General features: G+C 40.9%; 1 protein-coding gene across 1 annotated transcript in view; it reads left to right on the top strand.

The window, feature by feature from the left end:
• The window catches only part of LOC134376085 (zinc finger protein 345-like), a 50528-nt gene extending 34198 nt beyond the window's left edge, over positions 1-16330 (top strand). Inside the window, exon 7 of the mRNA XM_063094760.1 lies at positions 15961-16330. Coding sequence (XP_062950830.1) covers positions 15961-16330 — 370 coding nt within the window. The remainder of the gene's footprint in view (positions 1-15960) is intronic.
• The last annotated feature ends 5471 nt before the right edge of the window (positions 16331-21801 follow it).

Here is a 21801-nt window from a genome sequence, read left to right as displayed (position 1 = left end):
CTTTTTTTACATCTTTCCCTTCAACAATTCTTAAAAACTCTTAATAGGATTGGTATGACAACCACCTGTTAACTCTAAAATCATTAAAGTATACAATCCCATACCTAAGAGTTGATTAGATGGGCTTTTATCCTCTATCTCTAAACTGTGGTTTCTGACCCAAGGGCTTTTGACTAATACATCATTTACCTAAAAACCCTCTTCTAAAATCAAATGACAATCTAGATTTCTAACCCTCCACAAGAGCAGACATTGTTGTCTTGTTTCTGATATTAGGGAGACAGCATTCAGTCTCTCAGCATCAACTATGATGTGGCTTGTGGGGGTTTTCATAGATGTCATGTAGTATCTTGAGTAGTTGCCCTTCTGCTTCTAGTTTATTGTTTTCATTGTGAAGGGGTGTTGAACTTTGTCAAATGCTTTTTTCTTTATCCATTCTAGATAGTAACACCTTGCCAAATAAATGTTTTGAAAATTTTTCTACCATTCTACGTGTTACCTTTTCACTCTGTTGATAGTGTCCTCTGAGAGATAAATGTTTTTAATTGAGATGAAATCAAATTTTTATATTTTTTGTTGTCACTAACAGAGTCATATCCAAGAAATAATTACCATGTCCAATGTGGTGAAACTTTTGTCCTATATTACTTCTAAGAGTTGTTTAGTTTTAGCTCTATCTTTTAGGTCTTTGACTCAAGGGGCCAGCTTTATACTTCTGCATGTGAATATTCAGTTTTACCAGCACCATTTTTTTTCTTTTTTTTTAGTGACCAGAAAGGGGATAGCAACCCTTGGCTTGGTGTTGCCCGCACCGCGCTCAGCCAGTGAGCACACCGGTCATCCCTATATAGGATCCGAACCCATGGCCTCGGTGCTCCTAGCGCCACTGCGCTCCCAGCGTCAAGCTCTCCCGAGTGACCCACGGGGTCAGCCCTACCAGCACCATTTTTTCCATGGACTTCCTTTCCCACTGAATGATCTTGGATGTTGAAAATCATTTTATTTTATATATGAGGGTATCTTTCTGGGCTCCCTATCTTTTCCATTGGTGCACATGACTGTCTTTATGCCAGTACCTCAATGTTTCGATTACTGTACTTCTGAGTAAGTTTTGAAATCAAGAAGGGCGACACTTCCAACTTTGTTGTTCTTTTTCTTTTGTTTTGGCTATTTGCCATTCGGTGAGATTCTGTTAATTTAAGGATGTTGCTTTCTATTTCTCTTTGAAAAATGTCATGGGGTTTGTGGTAGGAATTGCAATTCCTACCACATTTGTACATCCTTTGGGATAATACTGACATCTGAATACTAAGTCTTCTAAACCTTGCACATGAGATGCTGTTACTGCCAGACCAGGCTCAGCTTGCCCTCTTGCATTAAACAAATGACTCAAATGTCCAGAAGTTGGTGCAAGGATTGGAAGTCGTATTCAGATAACCAGCATCTAGGGAATTACCAAGCTAAAATCACCCCAATTTATGATGCTTATTCTGGGGTTTATTAAGGAGAAGAGGCAGGAAGTTGAGAAGGGGTTTTGTGCTAAAGAAAAAAGTGGGGGAGTGTTTGGGAGCAGCAGATGGTCTAAGTCAAATGTCAAGGTTCCATGATGGATTGGAAACTTCAGCGTCACGCAGTCTGTGCTCAGCTTCAAGTCCTTGACATTACCTTGAGGTTGGTGTCCTTGTCCTTACCTCTTACGGAGAGCTCAAGGAAAATAACCTCAGTCAAATATCATAAAAATACTTGATTTGGATTTTGAATTAATGTGGATGCAGTTTTCCTTTAAGTAAGAGGGGGAATTTACAGCCAGCAAGGTTGTCTTGCCTCTCTCTTCTGTCTCCTCTTGCTTGCAGCCAATTAGAGAGGTTAAAAAAACAAGAAAGTTACTTTCAGTCCTTAATCGTAGGTGCACCCCTCTGAAGTAAATTGACCTAAGAGCTGTTGATTTCATCTCTTGGCAGTCTCTCGATTCTTCTGCTAACTTCAAGGAAATGATAATTATCAGTTTCCAAGTTAAGGGCTGACTGTAACATTCTGCTTGGTCTTAGTTACCCCAAAGATGGTTGTTTTTCTGGCTAAGTTCCCTTTCAATGCCCCACTGTCAATCATTCTATCCATTTCTTTGGATATGGGCCATAGATGTTGCCTAGGTACCTCCTGCAGAGGGAGGGCATCATACAATTTATCTTACAATGGAATTTCTTGACACAGTGGGAGAAATATTCTTTAGTTCCTTTCTTCATCTTTGGAGTAATAAGACGTAGTTTTCTGTTCTGAGTTTTTGATCTTCTTTTGCATAGTTGTTTTCCTTTGCAACATTTTTATAAAATGTATATTAACAAAATAATAAGGAATAACATGATTATTGTAAAAACAATTCACCCAAGAGATATATATAGAGAGTGAGTGGGTAATAAACATTCTCACCATCCCCAAACCCCTCTGCTGGCATTGCTGTATTCCTTTATTAGGTTCAGGATATGTTTCCATTCATCATCTACTGTCATTTGAACTTTATGGTAGACCTCATTGGAGGTTTGTAAAACTCATTCTAAGTCAGCATCTAAAAGTCATAATTCCTCTTGTGGCCATTTAGTTTCCATGGAAATAACATCCTGAGAGGGATATAAATTGGTCTTAAGGAACAATTTGTCTTCAATATCTAAGTTATCATAGGATTTCTTTACAGCAGGCAAATTTATTTTTCCCATGACTGTTGTATTACACCAGATGCCAGTTTTAGAGATGGGGAAGGAAGATTCTTTACAGGAGTAATCAAACAGCTTCACTGTGGTGTTATATTGACCCTCACAACAAAAGTGACCCTTTCCCATATACCAGATGTTGTGGCTCATAGGAGTTGATATTAAAGGCCATACTTGGGAGGTATCAGAGTTCCAAGTAAATTGAAGGCAAAGCCATTGTCCCCTCTTATTCTAACAGTCAGAAAGAGAAATAGGATTCCATGTGATTGAACCAGTTAGAATAGCCCAATGACTTCCCATAGGTAGGATTCTGGTGTGATCGACAATCACCCCAATGCCTGCTAGTTGAATTACTAACTCTGGGTTCTATTTAGTTTAGGCACCTGGGCTTTAAGAACACAGTACCTAAGTTCACATTTACCATCCAGGAATTTCTATAAGGCATGGGGGCCATAAGCCTCCCAAAGGTTGAGATTGGATGTCGGCTCTGAGTATAGTGGTCCATTGTCTCATACCTATTTCAGATTCCATTTGTATCAGTATGGTCATTAGTGCCCATTGGGTTAGGGTGCATGCATATTCCGATCTCTGCGTTTCAGAATAAGATTGTATGATTTGTTGGTTTTTTCTATCCATTTGATAAGGACCTCATTATCCTTTTTTGCTGCTTTCCAGCTTTTCTCTTCTTCTTGGTATAATATCCCTTCTATATGTCCTATCTTGGATAAAGAGGGTTTTCCTAGAGAGTGCCTTTCTTCGGTGGCTGCAAATTCTGCTTGTCTCATAATGCCTAATCCTGTTCCTATTCCCCCTGTGAGATCTCTTTTCAGTCTCTGTGGGGGCCAGTTCTAGTGTATCCACCACGAATGTTGCTGCCAAATTATATTAGTAGCCTCAGTGGAATTAGGATATATAGAATTGATCCAGAATCTCTGGGTGTCCCAAACCACTGTTAGGTGGGTGGATGTTACTCCCAAGTTGGCTTTGGTCTGGGTATTCCATAAAGCTTCCCATAGTTGACCTGATCTAATGGTCAAGTTTGTACTGTCAGGTATCTCTGCCCACCATGTTATTCCCATAAATTTATTTTTAAAAGTATTGTTATCTGGGATCATGGGCATCCATCCACAAGTACAAGACTGAGGAGATTTTGAGCACATCATACTGTGGCAGAATACACATGAAGCTGCTGTCCTTTTCCCATTATACCAAGCAAAGTTCTAAGCCTCTGATCATTAGTTTCTATAGTAACACAATGCTCTTTCTGATCAGAATTCTCTAATAGTTTATCAGTGTTGTTGTTGGGCAAAGACGCTTGTAACAAGAGATATTTTCTATGGCTTTTGAAGTAAAGGTATCCCAGGAAAGGATTTCCTTTAGTAAATTCAAAATTAAGCTGTTTCACCTGGTACCATTCATTACATCATTGTCAAAATCATGCCATATGACATATGCTTGTCCCACAGGGAGATCTGTAAGATTGGTAATTTCCCAGAAATATTCTTCAGGCTTACAAAGTGGTGGAGGGGGTGTCATTCAGATAGAAAGGACCATGGGAAACAAGGTACAATGTAAAAGCATCTTCTATTAATTACATAAAAAATATAATCATAAAACCATTTATTTAACTTTCCTGAACAGGTATTTTAGGTCTTCCACTGGATTATAATTCCACTGAGGTTTGGAGCTCTCTGTTCCTGAGTTTTCTTCAGCAGGTGCCTTTTTGACTCATGTGTGATGAACCCAGGGCTTTATACCTGAAAGCTTTACGGCAGAATGAGTGGTTAATAAAACGTCATAGGGCCCTCCCCACTTTTCTTTTAGCTGTTGCTCAGGACCCTGTTCTCTCCAAGACTTCAATAACACCTTATCTCCTGGTAAGAAAAAAAAAGGTGCAAAGGATCAACAGTGGGATAAGTGCACCTAGAAAGAGCAAACTGATGAATTAATAGCAAGTTTCATGTAGTTGTTTTACATTCCGTTTCACTTGGATCTCATTTCCTAATTCCGGATTACTTAGGTTGAACCTAGCTTGGAGAGGTCTCCCAGATACAATTTCAAAAGGACTCAATTTGAGTCCACTTCTAGATGCTACTCAAATAAGGATCACGGCAAGGGGCAATGCCTTGTCCCAGGTAAGGTGGGTTTCTTGGCAGAGTTTGCTAAAGTCTTTCTAAAGGTCTGATTCATCTTTTCAGTTTTCCCAGTGGACTGTGGCCTCCAGGAGGTGTGGAGCCTCCAGATGATCTTTAAATTTTTACCCACTGCTTGCAGCACTTCAGCCACAAAAGCAGGTCCAATATCACTCTGTATTGAGGCAGGTAACCCAAATCTTGAAATTTTTTTTAATAGTGTTTTTATTTCTTCAGTCACCTTTTCACATCAGATGGGAAAGCCTTCTACCCACCCTAAGAAGATGCCTACCATTACCAACAAATACCTGAAATCCCCAGCAGCTCTGGGCATCTGAGTGAGGTCTATTTGCCAGTCTTCAAAAGGACAAATGCCTTTATATTGTACACCCTGTTGTATTGGGTATACTTCTGTTTTAGGATTATTTTTGGCACATATTTGGCATCCTCTGGTTACTTGCTGAATAATTTTCCTCCTCTGAGGACACTTAAGTTGGGGCTGCAGCCATTCTCTCAGGGCATCATGACCATAATGAGTCCCCTTGTGTAAATGTTTAATAATTAAATACACAAGTGCCTTAGGAAGCAAAGTCATACCTGTCTTATTTACTTTCCATTTCTTGGAAGGATCCTCACATGTGAAACCCCATTCTTCAGCTTTTTTCCTGATCCTCAATGGTGTATTGAGGGGTAAATCTGGTGAGGTCTATGTGTAGGATTAAATCACCTACTAAGGGCACTTGTTTAGCTGCCTCTTTGCCTGCTTCATCAGTGGCCCAGCTCTGTTGGGTTATCATAGAATTGTTCTTTTGATGCCCAGGACAGTTCATGACAGCGACTTCTGCAGGGAACATAACTGCCTGTGGAAGTGTTAGTATTTTGTTAGGGTATTTCCCATCTTTATTTCCAGAAGTTAGCAGTCTCCTTTCCTTCCAAATGGCCCCATGTGCATGCAAAATCTAAAGGCATACCTGGAATTGGTGTAAATGTTAACTCTTTGACCTTGAGATAATTCCAAAGCCCAGGTGAGTGCAATCAGTTTGGCTTTGGGGGCTGAAGTCCCAGTGGGAAGGGGAAAGGCTTCTATCACCTGATTAGCAGTGACAACAGCATAGCCTGTGCAGTGTTTACCTTCTCCCATAAAGCTGCTGCCATCCGTGTATAGCTCCCAATCAGGATCCATCAATGGCTGATCAGCAGGTCTCATCTACTAGAGTAAATCAAATCTAACACTTCAGCACACTGGTGCTGTAAAGGGAGCTCATCAGAAGAAGGCAGTAAGGTTCCTGGATTCAAAGAGGTAGTAACTTGTAGGCTAATTTTAGGATTATCAAGCAAGATTGCTTGATATTTTCCCATCCTTTCCACTGTTGGCCAATATCCTCCCTCCTGTTCCAGGAGGGTGAGCACTTGATGAGACACATAAACAGTAATTGGCTGTCCCAAAGTAAATTTCTTTGCTTCCTGGAGAATGTCACATGTTGTGGCCACTGCTCATAAACATGGGTGCCATCCTTTTATAGTCTGATCTAATTGTTTGGTGAAGTAAGTGATAGGTCGTGGATTTTGTCCTTTGTTTGAATAAGAACTCCTAACCCCAGCCCCAGTCTCTCATGCACATATAACTTGAAAGTCTTTCTGGGGTTAGGAAGGCCTAGAGCTGGAGCCAACTGCAGATTGTCTTTGTGTTTCAAAGGCTTGTTGACATTCTGTAGTCCTAACTAGGCGTTCAGAGTCCACACATTTTAAGGCTTCATATAGGGGCCTTAATATAGATCCATAGTTGGGGATCCAAATATGGCAAAATCCCACCATGCCCCACAATCCTCACAATTGGTGTTGGGTAATAGGAGTTCTGATGGCCACTATGCCCTGTTTTATCTCATTTAACAGTCTTCTTTTTCTTTTTTGTAGTTGGAACCCCAAATAGGTAACCTTTTCCTTGCAAGTTTGGGCCTTCTGAGAAGATACCTTATATCCACACTTGGCAAGGTGCTTTAGCACGTCTATAGTATTTTTTAAAACATTTTTCATAAGTGGGGATGTGTAGCAGTATATCATCCATAAATTGTAGTAAAATCCGTTCATCGAGTTGTAAAGGCTTTAAGTCACGAGCTAAAGCCTCACCAAACCAGGTAGGAGGATTTTTGAACCTTTGTGGTAACACAGTCCAACAATATTGAAAAATCATTTTTGTCTTCGGATCCTGCCATTTAAAGGCAAATAGCTGTTGCGCCTTCTCTTCTATAGGGATACAGAAAAAAGTATTCTTCAAGTCTAACATAGAGAACCAAACATAATCTCCAGGAATTGTGGTCAATAAGGTATATGCATTAAGAACAGTGCAGTGAACATCTTGTACTGTTTCCCTAATGTCCCGGAGATCTTGTACAAACTGACATTCTCCCATATGTGATTTCTTTACTGGTAATATTGGAGAGTTGTAAGGAGATTGGCAAGGTCTAATTAGTCCATATTTTAAAAATTTCTGTAAGACTGTTTGAATCTCCTCTAAAGTTTCTTTCCTAAATGTATACTGTTTTTTTCTTGGTATGGGTTCCTTAGGCTTTAATTCAATGGATAGGGGTGGGACATTGATTGCATAGCCTAGGACCCCATCTGCCCAGTACTCAGTCTCTTATGGATTGCAGGTAGAAATGAGTCCATGAGTGGATCTTCAGTTTGAGCAAGTAGCATGTGAAGTCGCAGAGCTTGTTCAGGAGACACCTGTAGTTAGCTGTTTATCTTCAGAGAAAAAGGTTATTTTAGCATTTAATTTGCAAAATAAATCACAACCTAGCAAAGGAATTGGACATTCAGGCAGGTACAAGAAGCTGTGTCTTAAGGTTTTGTCCCCTGGATGGCACTGAAGATGTTGCAAGAAGGTCTTCTGTTGGGATTGGCCAGTTACTGCTATTATAGGCACAGATAGGTTAAAGTCCTTTGCCAATGTACTGTTTAACACAGAGAACATTGCCCCCGTGTTGATTGGAGAATTGACTAATTGATTCCTCACTGTCAGTCATACCCAGAGCTTCTGTGGGGAAACAGTGATTGGTTTGTTTAGATTGAGAGGAGCCCCTGGGCCTCTTTATTCCTCATCTGAGTCTCCTTTTTCCACCAGCTGTTTTTGTACTCTTTCCTTCTGTTTCTTTTCTTTTCCCTTCTCTAACTTTGGACATGTGATTCTCCAATGTTATGTTTACAGTATGCCCATTGATTAGCCCCCAAACTTCTTCTAGGGTCCCTTTTCCCCTCTCTCTTCTTATAACCTGCAGTCTCCAAAAAGATCGTAGACTGTCTGGGTTTTTTAGCCTCTCTGGAATTGTAAACTTTGAAAGCAATATCCACCAGTGATGAGGGACTCATACAAAAAGTGCCATCTAGCTTCTGCAGGTTTTTCTAATGTCACGGGCACTCTGTCCAATAAATGTTTAATCGACTCTCCTCAAATTTTCTGGGGCCTCTGGGTCCAAATCACTATACTTTCTATAGGCTTGAAACACTGTTCTAAAAACTGTGCAGGTCTTTCATTAGTCTCCTGTCATAACTCCTGGATTTTGTTTAAGCTTATTAACTTTGTTCCCCCTGTCTTTAAGCCAGCCAAAATGTATTGATGATAATGTGCCAGTCTCGGCATTCCCCCATTACTGGGATCCCAATTAGGGTCTACCAAAGGCACAGCAGTTGTTGGGTCGGAGGTCCTATTAGGATCTTCCTGATGTATTTGTCAAGCCTCTGCAGTAGCCTTGTCAATAACTAGTCTCCTTTCATCGGCTGTTAACAATTTTTACATTAGGGACTGGCTCTCACCCCAAGTGGGACAGTGAGTATTGAACACACTAGTGAACAGTTCTGTCATTTTCTGTGGATCCTCCCGATATGGAGGATTTGAGTTTTTCCAATTCATCAGATCTGACATTGAGAACGGTGTATAAATCCAAAAATTACCAGCATGTTGTCGCTGAGCATTTAGTCCCCCTGTGGGGAATTGCTTGAAAGGGAATTGCCGTGCTGCATATGAGCTTGCACCTGGACAAAATAGGGTGCCCTGGGGGTCATGGAAGGAGAGACCATTACAGCTTTTTGACTATACCTTGGGAGAGCACTGGGGCCAGGTATCTCTGTGTCCTCATCTCCTGACAGTGGTGGACCTGGAGGAGCATTGAAGTGCCCTGGCCCCAGAGGTGCAGAATCAATTGGGGCAGGAGGGGCATTTAAGGTTTCTATTAAATCCTGGTCTTCAATTTCTTTTTCCTCTGAGTTTTCTAGCTCTAAAACAATTTTCTGAGATTTCTTATCCTCTCTTTGGACCATGAGATTATTTCCTTCTTTCTTAGCATCCTGATTGTGGAGAAGCATAAAGGCTTAGATATATGGGATCTGATCCCATTTTCCAGATCTCTGACAAAATAATTCTAATACTATACCATTTTAGGTATAGTAGTTCAGAGATCCATTCAAGGGCCAACATTCTTCTGAATCTAACACATACACTGGCCCCACGGTATTACAATAATATTTCATCATTTTCTTAGTCATGGGGTTGCAGCTGTATTCACCCCATTTTGTGATTATGCACCCGAGGGGACTCTGAGTGGGGACTGACACGTACTTCCCATATTACCCCACACCCTTGATCTTTTAATTCAAGTCTGGTGCCAACCTTCAACTGGAAGATTCTTATTATTAGCTGGGACACAAACACCACTGGATTTTCCATATTGAAATATTTCACATGAAAGGCCTGAGCCTAACACTAAACACTAGTGGAGGAAAGAGGGGTAACAGAAGGTAAGAAATGGGCAACTGACTATAACTTGGTTTCAGTACCAAAAGTGTCTTTCTCAGAGTGCTGGTCCTTCCTTCAGTTTCCTAGTGAGTTAAAAACAGTTGTGGTTTGGCATTATCTTTTCTCAGTGACCCTAAGGACAAAAGACATGAAATTAGATCTTGTGACTTCAGAGTAGTAGCACAAAGAACAGGCAGAAACAGTTGCCACATGTAGATGAAAACACTCAAGCATGTGCACACATATGTCTCAACTAACAAACAAATTCGTCAGTCAAAATTCTAACTTGCCATATTCCACACCTATGGTACCAATCCCAACATTAATCCTAACAAACAGCATGGAATAGAGGTTGTCCGTAGTGTGCACACCAACAATAACTCACCGATCCAAGGATTCATCAATCCAGCTACAAACTCTTCTTTCCTCACCAACCAGGAGAAAACTGGCAGCCAGCAGCATGGTGGGGAGAACAGGAGAATCCACAGGGTTAAAAGGACCCTGGTGGACACTTAGGAAAGTCCGAAATTCTCCATCATAGGGCTTGCTTAACAGCCCAGGATAACCTCCAAAAACGTGACTGGGTTAACCCAGTGTGCTTCTGTAGAGCCAATTGCTCCAGCCATTGGGATTCAGGGGAATGTCCAGGCAACTAAGATGGTAGTCCTGGCTTGGCTCACCAAACTTGTTACCACCAGATCAGGTTGAGCTTGCCCTCTTGCATTAAACAAATGACTCAGAAGTCCAGAAGTTGGTACAAGGATTAGAAGGTTTATGGAGATAGCTGGCATCTGTGGGATGACCAGGCTAAAATCATCCCAACTTCTGATGCCTGTTCTGGGGATTATAAAGTAGAAGAGGCAGGAAGATGAGAAAGGTTTTTGTTCTAAAGAAAAAAGAGAGGGGGAGAATCTGAGAGCAGCAGGTGGTCTGAGTCAAATGTCAGGGTCCCATGATGGATCGCATACTTCAGTGTCACAGAGTCTGTGGTCAGCTTCAATGTTACCTTGAGTTTGGTGTCCTTACCTTGATGTTACCTTGAGTTTGGTGTTCTTATCTCCTAGGGAGAGCTCAAGGATAATAACCTCAGGCAAATGTCATAAAAGTACTTGACTTGGATTTTGAATTAATGTGGATGCAATTTTCCTTTAAGTAAGAGGGGGAGTTTACAGCCAGCAAGGTTGTCTTGCATCTCTCTTATGTCTCCTCTTGTTTGCAGCCAATTAGAGAGGTAAGAAAAACAAGAAATTTACTTTCAGTCCTTAATTGTAGGTGCACCACTCTGAAGTAAACTTGAAATGACTGTAGAATCTATGAACTAATGTGTAAACAACCAGAGATATCTCATAACATAAATATTTTCTGTAAGAACCTTTTAATTAACATCTGAATTAAATAGAAAATCCAAACTGAGATTATTTTTAGAGATTCAAGTAAAAATGCTCAAAATAAAGCATGGTGATTTAAACAAGGAGACCTTAGTTCAGGTAAATAATTCTATCCTATTAGCTTAGTGCTTCAGTGTTTTAGAAAAAGAGCAATTCTGTCCATACACAGGCACAGTTTACCTCAGAAAATAGTGAAAAAGCATTTGACAAAATTCAACATCACTTCATGATAAAGACTCTTAGCAAATTAGTTATAGAAGGAAAATATCTCAACACAATAAAAGCCACATATGACAAACAAACCCACCACCAATATCATCCTGAATAGGGAAAATCAGAAAGCTTCTCCCTTAAGAAGAGGACCAAGACAAGGATGCCCACTCTTACCATTCCTATTTAACATAACATTGGAAGAACTAGCCAGAGCAATTAGGCAAGAGAAATAAATAAAGTGTATCTGGATTGGGAAAGACAAAGTCAAACTGTCCCTGTTTTCAGATGACTTGATCTACATAGGAAAACCTGAAGACTCTACCAAAAGACTCTTAGAGCTGAGAAATGATTTCAGTAAAGTTGCAGGATACAAAATCAACACGCAAAAATTAGTAGTGTTTTTATACTCCAATAAAAAACTAGCAGAAAACAATTTAAAAGCAAGCCCATTTACAGTAGTCACCAAAAAAATGAAACACCTAGGAGTCATTTTAACCAAAGAGGTGAAAGATCTCTGCAACAAGAACTACAAATCACTGCTGAAGGAAATTAAAGAGGAAACAAAAAGATGGAAAGACACTCTATGTTGTTGGATTGAAAGAGATAACATTGTGAAAATGTTCACACTACCCAAAGTGTTCCACAGATTCAATGCAATAACCATCAAAATACCAATCACATTCTTCACAGAAATAGAATGAAAAGAAACCGAATTGTAACATTCATATGAAACAACAAAGACCCCAAATGGCCAAAGCAATTTTGGGCAAAAACAAATAAATAAATAAAGCTGGAGGCATAACACTCCCTGACTTCAAACTATACTACAAAGCTATAGTCAATAAAATGGCATGGTACTGGCATGAAAACAGACACTCAGACCAAGGGACCAGCATAGAGAACCAAGAAATCAACCCACATACTTACAGCCAACTAATCTTTGAAAAAAGCAACAAGAACATACATTGTGGAAAAGACTGCTTCTTTAATAAATGGTGCTGGGAAAACTGTACAGCACATATGAAGAATGAAACTAAATCAGTTTTTCTCATCATATACAAAAACCAACTTAGAATGGATTAAAGATTTAAACGTAAGACCTAAAACTATAAAACTCCTAAAATAAAACATAGGGAAGACACTTCAGTATGTAGGACTGGGCAAAGAATTTATGAATAAGACCCCCATGCAGGCAATAAAAGAAAAAATAAACAAGATTACATCAAACTAATATGCTTCTGCACAGCAAAATGAACAAAATAGAGCAAAATGACAATCTACAGAATGGGAGAAATTATTTGCAAACTATTCATCTGACAAGGAATTTATATCCAGAATATTTAAGGAAGTCAAATAATTTATCAACAAGAAAACAAGTAACCCAGGTAAAAAATGGGCAATGAAGCTGAATAGACATTTCTCAAAGGAAGATATACAAATGGTCAACAGACACATGAAAAAAATGCTCAACATCACTTAGCATCATGGAAATGTAAATCATAACCACACTGAGATATCATCTCACCTCAGTTATACTGGATATTATCAAAAAGACAGAATAACAAATGATGGTGAGGACGCAGAGAAAGGAGAACCCACCTACACTGTTGGTGGGACTGTAAACTAGTGTGGCCACTATGGAAAACAATTTGGAGGTTCCTCAGACAACTACACATAGAACTGCCATAAAATCCAGCAATCCCACTGCAAGGTATATACCCAAAGGAACGGAAATCATCATGTTGAAGGGATACCTACACTCCTGTGTTTATTGCAGCTATATCTACAGTGGCCAAGAGTTGGAACCAACCTAGATATATCAACAAATGACTGGATAAGGAAAATATGGTATAAATACTCAATGAAATACTATTCTGCCATAAAAAGAATGAAATTCTTCCATTTGCAGCAACATGGGTGGACATAGAGAAAATTAGATTAAGTGAAATGAGCCAAGAGCAGAAAGAGAAATACTGCATGTCCTTATTCATAAGTGGGAATTGAAAGAAGGAAGGAAGGAAGGAAGGAAGGAAGGAAGGAAGGAAGGAAGGAAGGAAGGAAGGAAGGAAGGAAGGAAGGAAGGAAGGAAGGAAGGGAAGAGAAGGAGAGAGGGAGGGAGAGAGGGAGGGAGGAAAGAGAAAGAAAAAAAGAAACAATTACAATAATACACTGAACTTTCAAAAAAAAGAGAACATAACTGTGTTTATTAGAGGTAGGAAAGGGGGAGGAGGAGGGGTGTTAGTGAGAAATTAGTTAATGGTTACAAAAATTGATGATACTTTGTAAACATGAGTATACTAATTATCCTGATTTGATCACCATGCTTTGTACACATGTATTTAAATCTGTAACTTACAAATAAATGTAATCATGTTTCGATTAACAAACAAACAAACAAAAGATCCCTAAACCAACTTTGGTTTGCTGATTCAAAATTTGTAAATTGATGAATAAGCTGTTTAAAATGTTAAAAATGTTAAGATCACTCCCATTCAGGCCAACTGCCTGGATCGGACATGGCTTCCCATGTGCACATTCTTCTTGCCAACCTGAAGCATCCAAAGCTCTTTGAGGCAGAAACAGATGGTGAGGGGACTGCAGACTGGAAGACTGACCAGGGCTGGTGTTTTGGGGGTAGAATTCCCTTTAATATGGGCAGATTTCTTCTGTGTTTGGAAAGGCCAGAGGAAAGTGACTGATCTTGTTGTATGTTTTTTCCCTACACCTGCTTCATGTCCAGAGCCACAGGCACTTCCCAGGCAGGCTCTAGAGCCAGCACCAGCACCACCAGTAAAGTTGGGACTGCTCTGCACTCAGAGTCACCTGTAGAACTGGGTCCACCACCATCTTTACAGCCAGCTCCAGTGCCAGGGAAAGGGCCACTTGCAATGATGAGACTGAAACTTGAGCAGTCTTGCCCTCCTGCCCCTGTCCTGTGACTACCATGAACTGGCCCAGTGTCGACATGTGTGACCATGACATTCCCTTCCCACTGCTGGAAGAGCAGTTGACTCTGATGGATGTGGCAAAGAGCTTGGCTCTGCAGAATGGGGTCTAGACAGGCTGTCCTTCTTGCATCAGATTTCACAGACAAGCCATTCCCTGACCAGAGTCCAATGAACTGGGTACAATACCAGCTCCACATGTTACCAATGATGTGACTTGGATGAGTTTCTTAATTCTCAAGCATTCACTGTCCACGTGGGGACAGTAGAGTTGGGACATTAACAGTACCAGTTGCACAGAGTGACTGAAGCTAAAATGAGATGGGACAGAGAGAAAGCAGGGTGGGGTCCTGGCTTACCAGGTGATGGAGGTGCTCACTGAGGGGCAGGAAGGTCCGGGAGTTATCCAGTCATCTACCCATGAGATCTCACTGACCACTGCACTTATTAGGACCTCATGTGCACTAGAATCTCTAGCAGACACCCAAAGAGAGCCCATAGTTGTAGCTGCCACAGGAAGTGTGCATATGAATGAGGAAGTAGAACAGAGGGCTGATCAGGAGAGACACAGGATGCAGCCTCAAGATGAGCACACCCGAGCCACTGTCACTTGGAATTAGTGAGAATGGCCTGGGTGATAATGCCACTCTCCCTTCCTTGCCAGTATTGGCTCTTGGATCATCATGTGTTGGGTGTCCTTGGTAGGCAGAGAACCAAATTCAGTGTTTGTCACAAGTCTTAATCTTCTTGTTCTCCAGCTTGTCCACTGTCATCTTCCTGAGACTGTGGGCAACTGTGGAGTAAGAGCTGGGGAGGGTCATGCCTGTGTGACGCACTTTTCCTCTTCAGGAGCTACTTAAGAAGGCAGTGCCCTATGACTGCCTGGGCTCCATATGGTCCCAGCACAACAAAAGGGCAAGGAGCACCTGGCACCTTCCATCAGTGCCACCCAATTTAATGGTGTGGCCAACTGTGTTATCTCCACATGCCTCAGGGGCCACAGCCTAAAGGTCCAGGGCAGAGCCAGGGTGGTGGAGCCCTGGATCAAGGTGGCCAGGGTGAGCTGTGGGATGACCCAGGGGATTCCCTCTCTGGAGGCTTTGGAACTGCCTTTTTAAAAATTGCCCTCGGAATAGTAATCTGTGGCCTAAGCCTCAGCATGTTCCCTAGGCCTTTCCTGTCAGGTGCACTGGCCTTGACTCCCATGTCCCAGTGACAGAGGCTCACCTCCTACCTGGACTCCTTCTTAGGTTGAGCTAAAACCCTCCCTCTGTGAGAGCTGCTCATTGGGTTACATTTGTGCCCTCCTGTGGCTCCCTGGGCATCTGTCTCATCCAGGAGGGGAGATGTCAGCTCGGGAGGCTGAAGCTGGAGCAGGTGGGACTCCAATTCCCCACTCATGGTTCATTCTTTTTCCTCCCCAGCAATGCTTGATCCTCAGGAATTTCTCCTCAGTCCATGCCATCCTCTCTGCTCTGCAGAGCACCCTGATCCATCGACTGAAGATTCCAGGTGGGCAGGCCACTGTCTGTAGGAGCACAGGGTGGACCAGGGACCTCCTCTAGGTCTGGGCATTGCCTCCTGCATGAACCTGGCAGGGGCTGGGAGGCGAGGCTACACTGATGACAAGAATGGGCTCATGGGTGGGGTCTCTAAGCCTTGCTGTGACTTAATCCCAAGTGGCAAAAGAAGGGGTGAGTTTTTGTTTCTGTTTTTAATTTTGTTTTACTTTCTCACTAAAATTTAACAGAAAAAATTTCAGTCCTGTGTTGTCTGGACTAACAGGAGGAAGGATGTGTCTGTCCATGGGCAGGTGGAGACAGTGGGGCAGGAGCCGTGGTGCTGGGATGCAGTGGTGGCAGCCAGGCTGTACAGGAGCATGGAGGAGCTGCAGAAGCAGCAGGTCTCTGGCTCCCACACTGCTCCATCCTGTCGGCATGTCACTTTCTCCAGGCTGTTGGGTGGATGTGGTAGGCAGGACTTTCTTCCCTCTGCAAACTCTTCCAGTCTTTTTGAGGAAGCCAGGCCCCTGCTGCTGCTGCTGTCTGCACTGCACCTCCATGGGGTGGTACCAGGGATGTTTATGACAGAGAAATCCAATGGGCTGGGTCATCGAATGGGCTGCACAGCTTCGGGTCCTAATAGATATACTTGAGCCCAATATATGTGGTTGCTGCTACTCCCCACTCTGCCACTCTGCAGACAGTGCTAATCAATCACAGCCCTAGGACTCTCAGCCCTGTGCCCAGTTAGCAATGACATGGGCTCCAGATGAGTCATGAGAAGTATCTAAGGGACTCATACGTTCCTAGAAGATCCTTCCTGACCAGATCACAGGCCCTTCACATAAAGGAGGAGGAAAGTGTTGTTGGCCAGTAGTCTGGGGATCCTCTGCCCTGTTGCTCAGAGATGGCATCTCAGAATACCAAGTCCTGAGTGGAGGAAGAGAGAGTTCTGTGCAGGCAACTCTCACTGGGGAGGTGAAGCCTTTGACATGACCTCAAACCCAGCCTGTTGGGTAGAGATATCAGTGGTGCTGGGGCAGGCAGGAGCTTCTTAACCAGGCCTCTCAGAACATCCTGTCCCTCTCTCACCAAGGCTGGGCCTGGCTGCAGGCCTGCACACTTACAGAGAGCCCAGAGGATGAGTCCCTGGTCAGTGCTGGTGCTGGTGGGTGGGGTGAAAGCAGCTGGGTCAGGGCCTCCAGATGATGGAGAGGAGTCAGCCTCCCCTGTGAAGCCCTGTGTAAGTCACTGTCCCTCCTGGGGCTTCTGTTTTCTGATCTGGACACTGGAAGGGTGATGAGCCTGCTTGCAGGCCTCACAGGGTGGCGATGAGGTGAAGGGGAGGAAAGGAATTCGAGGGTGTTTGTGTCTGCTTCTTCCTCCATGGTGCTGGTGACAAGGATGAGGATAGTAATATGACACTGAGTCCTCAGGAGACCCTGGGAGGCAGGGGCAGTTCCCATCACACTTTCCAGATGAGGAAACCGGAAAGGGAGGCCAGGCTGCACACCCGGGCTCACACACCTGGGGTGTGTTGGTGGACCTGGGAATAGATCTAGAGGCCAGTCCACTAGAGGTAGTAGTGGCACTACACGAGCTGGCTGGGGTCACATATCCAGAGTTCAAGGTTGGGGATAGGGGTTTAAATGTGTGAGGAGACCATATTCTCACTGTCTTGGTCTGGTTTTTTGTCACTTACAGCAGAATACCTGAAACTGGGTAATTTATTTAAAAAAAACACAGAATTTATTCTTACAGTCTAGACGGCTGGGAAGTCCAGGACGGAGAGAGTGCATCTGGTGAGGCTCTTCTTTCTGGTGGGAACTCTGTGTAGAGTCCTGAGGGGGCACCGAGCATCACATGGCAAGAGGGCACAGCGTGTTTATATGCTCTTTTTCTAAGGCCACTGATGCACTTTCACGATAACCCACTAATTCATCAACCATTAACTTATGAATGAATTAATTCATTCATGAGAGCAGAGTTCTCATAGTCCAGTTGCCTCATACAGGGCCCCATATTTCAAATAATATAGTCAAATATCATCCCCTCTTATTACAGTTACAGTAGGTATTATGTTTCAACATAAGGCTTGGAGGGGACATTCAAACCATAGCAGTATCCTTGACCTTGACCTTGTCAGGTGGAGACAGTCAAGTTGGCCACCCTGGAATTGAACCACCAGAGAGCCCAGATGAGGCAGTGGCAGCAGAAGAAGGTGAGTGGGCTCCAGGGAGTAGATGACAGGGGCCTCTCCCTTCCAGCTGGAGGCCTCTGAATCAAAAGAGAAGAGTACTTTATTTTTCTTGATAAATCCTGAAAAACTCATAATTTATTCAAAATTCAGCCTCAGCAATATTTTCCGTATATGACAATATTTTCATATGCACATAACAAATTTAATACATTTATAATATATTTATATTTAGGTAATATTTATATAATACGTTTACACCAATAACAATGCCTAAAGTTCCTGTTATCTATATTCCTGTAGTACTCAGGCCACACTATTTTTCAAGACTTAATGCTATTATAACCTTCTTTGTATAAAGTTTAGAACCAAGAAATGTGATGAACATATAAAAATTACTCTTTTTGTAATTTTTCTAACTCTTTTTGTAATCTTTTTGTGTATGTGTTGCTGAGCTGAAGTCAATGATATGCTAACAGAAAAAATCCCTAAATAAAGCAAACCCTGAAAGTAAAACAATATTATGTTTGTTACATCTTTTCTCAGGTGTTATTCTGTTTCTTTATAACCAGTGCTTGAGAGAGATACTGGGGTCATTGCATCCTTTTTTTATTTTTTATTTTTATTTTTTGGCAGCTGGCTGGTGCAGGGATCTGAATGTTAACCTTGGTGTTACAAGGCTCTGCTCTAACCAACTGAGCTAACTGGCTTTTTATTTTTAATGCTTTTGATTCCAACTGAAAAGAGAAATGAGTATATTAATGTTAAGTTGTTTTAAAAAATATTTTAACATGGCATGACTATATGCAGTCCCTGAATTAGTTTTCTATTACTGTTTTAGAATTTGCTAAAGTTAAATTTTTTAAAAATGTAACAGTTTAACTAATTCAAATCCTTATTTAAGTTTTTAGAAGTCAGTCCTAAAACTTTTTCACTTGCTGCAAGTCATCATGCGTGTAAGGCTGCATCCCTTTCTGTAGGCTCAGGGAAAATCTTTTTTCTTGCCTTTTCATCCTCTAGATGATGCCCATATTTTTTGGCTTGTGGTCTCCTTTTAACTTTAAAACCAGTAATGACCAGTTGAGCCTTTCTCACATGACATCACTCTACCACTGTTTCTTTTGCCCCATTTTTCTACATTTAAGAATCCTTCTGATTACATATGGCCCAAGAATCCAAGAGCCCACATAATCCAAAATAATCTTCCTATCTTAGAGTCAGTTGATTAGCAACCTTAATTACATTGATAAGCATTTATTTTTGTCATCTAATCTAGTATATTTACAGGTACTAAACATTAAGATGTGGATACATTTGGGGGACCATAATTCTGCTTACTAAATATCCTTTAACATTATCATCCTAAAATTGTCTTGAATGTCTTCCAAGTTAGTTTCCATCCCAAATTTCCCTAATGTAAATTCATTCATTCCAGGAGTCAATTGCTAAAGTCTACCTCTCAGTTTTCAAGAGGATAAACACACATTTCTCCACTGTATGACATCTGTATGATTGAATTAAAATAAGTTGATCCTTTTAGTGAAACTTCACTTAATATGGGCATACCCTCCAATGACAAAAAAACAACAACACCTCATACCTTCTCTAGTAAAGTCTATTACCTTTAAGATTTAATTGAGTAATATCCAACATCAGAAGCCATTGTAAAACTTGCAGTGATAAAATTTTAAATTATGTTCTTATGTTCTGTCCTCTGGATACAGGCATCATTATTTTATCCAATTAATTCATTCCAGGATGTGCAAATATTTATATAAGTATGTGGGCTTTGATCAGATGTATAACAATGATAGAAGAAACATAGTGAAAAATAAAATGATTTTGAGAAACCAAACACTATTTTGGGAAAAGGTAAATATGTTATTTTGAAGAAAATGAAGTTTATTAATTTAATTCCTCATTTTAAAAATATAGACTATTTCAAATAGCACATCACTAGAGTTTTTTTATTTTAAGAATAATATTATTTCTGTATAAATATTTGCACTCTGCTAGTTCAGATAACATTATATAATCCACTTTATAAAATAACATGCTGGACTTTATTTTATTATCACATGAATCAACAGTTTTATTTTTACAACCAATTTTATTATGTTCTCTGAACAGCACTGTAAAATATACTGTGACTGGCCATCAACAACCTAAAGCCATCACGAGAACTGCAGGCGACAGGCAAGAGGTTAGGTGGTTGAGTGGCAATAGTTGCAGTACGAGAACACAGATGGCAATTTCAGGAAAGAAAAACTTTTTGTCCACAAAGATCAGTTCCATAAAAGAAACTTTTCTGAATATTACAAACATCAGAATGAAATATAGTAAGTATAAAACACAACCAAATAACTGAAATGCATTACTCTTCTTTGTCAATTGAGTTTAGTTTAGGTCTTAATAAACAGCAGAAGTTGGTATTTTCAGATTTTTATTTTGTTAGGCAGAAAGAAAAAATTCTACTGTTAACAATTACCATATGGCATTAAAGACAGTGATCTTTACATTTATTAAAATTTCATTATTATAAAATGTCAAATCCATCATATATTTTATGATAAAAATTGAAACTGTCCTAAAATATTTTTAAAATTCTAACTTAAAAAATGCCATTAAAAAAAAAGGTATATATAGAGTATATTGAATTAGTTCATATTTGATGGCTCTATCAGTTAAAATTTCATATAAACCATAATGAATGTTGTATTTTATATGTTATATTAAAATTAGGTAAAAATAAAATACAGTTTCAATTCAAATACAACGTTACCAAATTATAAATGTCTTTTCACAAATTCACAAATTTATAGCCTCATAAAATTTATGAAATTGATCTTTTTATCTGAAAACCTGTAACTATTTTACTTATAATTCTCTAAGATATAAGACTAAAGTTAGCAGAAGAGATTTCAGTAAGAAACACTTCAGTGAGAAAACTCTCAGCCCACCACCCACCTGAGCCGTGAGCGCTCACAGTTAATGAATCTGAGACACAGACGCTCACCCAGCGGCATCTGTGGAGTGAGTCTGTGTGTGTGGGATGAGGCCTCCAGTCATCATTATAAAGCATGTCATCAGCTCATCTCCCTTCAGGCCCACAATTGGAATGTCACATATAGATGCGCAACAGCCTTAGCCTTGGGATTGTGAGAAAGGGGAAACACTGGGAAGATTGAATTCATTTAATTCCTGGAAAACCACAGGCTAGGGCCAGCTGGGTTCTAAACTTTTTCATGAGTGAGCATATGTTCCCAAGGCACCTTGGTCTGGGTTGTTATATGGTCACAATTCTTGTCAACAAAACACAAGTCCCTAATAGCTCCACCTTCAGACAAGTAGAATGCCGTGTCAGATTTCCCAGTGCATCCCTGCTGGCTCAAGAGATTCCTGGTGTCCTTCACACATGTCTCTGGTGGTTTCAGGGGACTAAACAGAACCTCTGTAAGAAAGGAATACTTTTCTCTTTGGAGACTGACTTAGATGAACAGATCTTCCCTCCGACGGACACAGTCCTGACACAGAACACTAGCATGAAATGCAATTAGCCCCCTAAACCCCGTATTGGCAAGGCACATGTATTTATATGTTATATTCTTGTAAGTAATATTAACCTTAATCTTAACCTCAATCATGACTTCCACATTCATGGTACTCTTTCTTAAAGGAATGGCATTTGACTGTAAATGGGTGACTTCTCTGTAAACACAGATCTTCTCCAGGACACCATCTCTCAGATTGTTTGAGCTCAGCCTGATATAAACAAGGACCTCTCACATGTCCTTGTTTATCCCCCAGCAGACAGTCCTCCTTTTGGTCTGTGTCAGGATCATCCTCCCTCAGCCATATCTGAATCCATGGAGGATGCACTTCCTTATCAGAGAGAAAAGCCTTCCGAGAACCAGAGCAGCCAGGCTG

Source organism: Cynocephalus volans, chromosome 4, assembly GCF_027409185.1.
Source record: "Cynocephalus volans isolate mCynVol1 chromosome 4, mCynVol1.pri, whole genome shotgun sequence".
NCBI lineage: Eukaryota > Metazoa > Chordata > Mammalia > Dermoptera > Cynocephalidae > Cynocephalus > Cynocephalus volans.
This window is presented reverse-complemented; position numbering and strand designations above follow the sequence as displayed.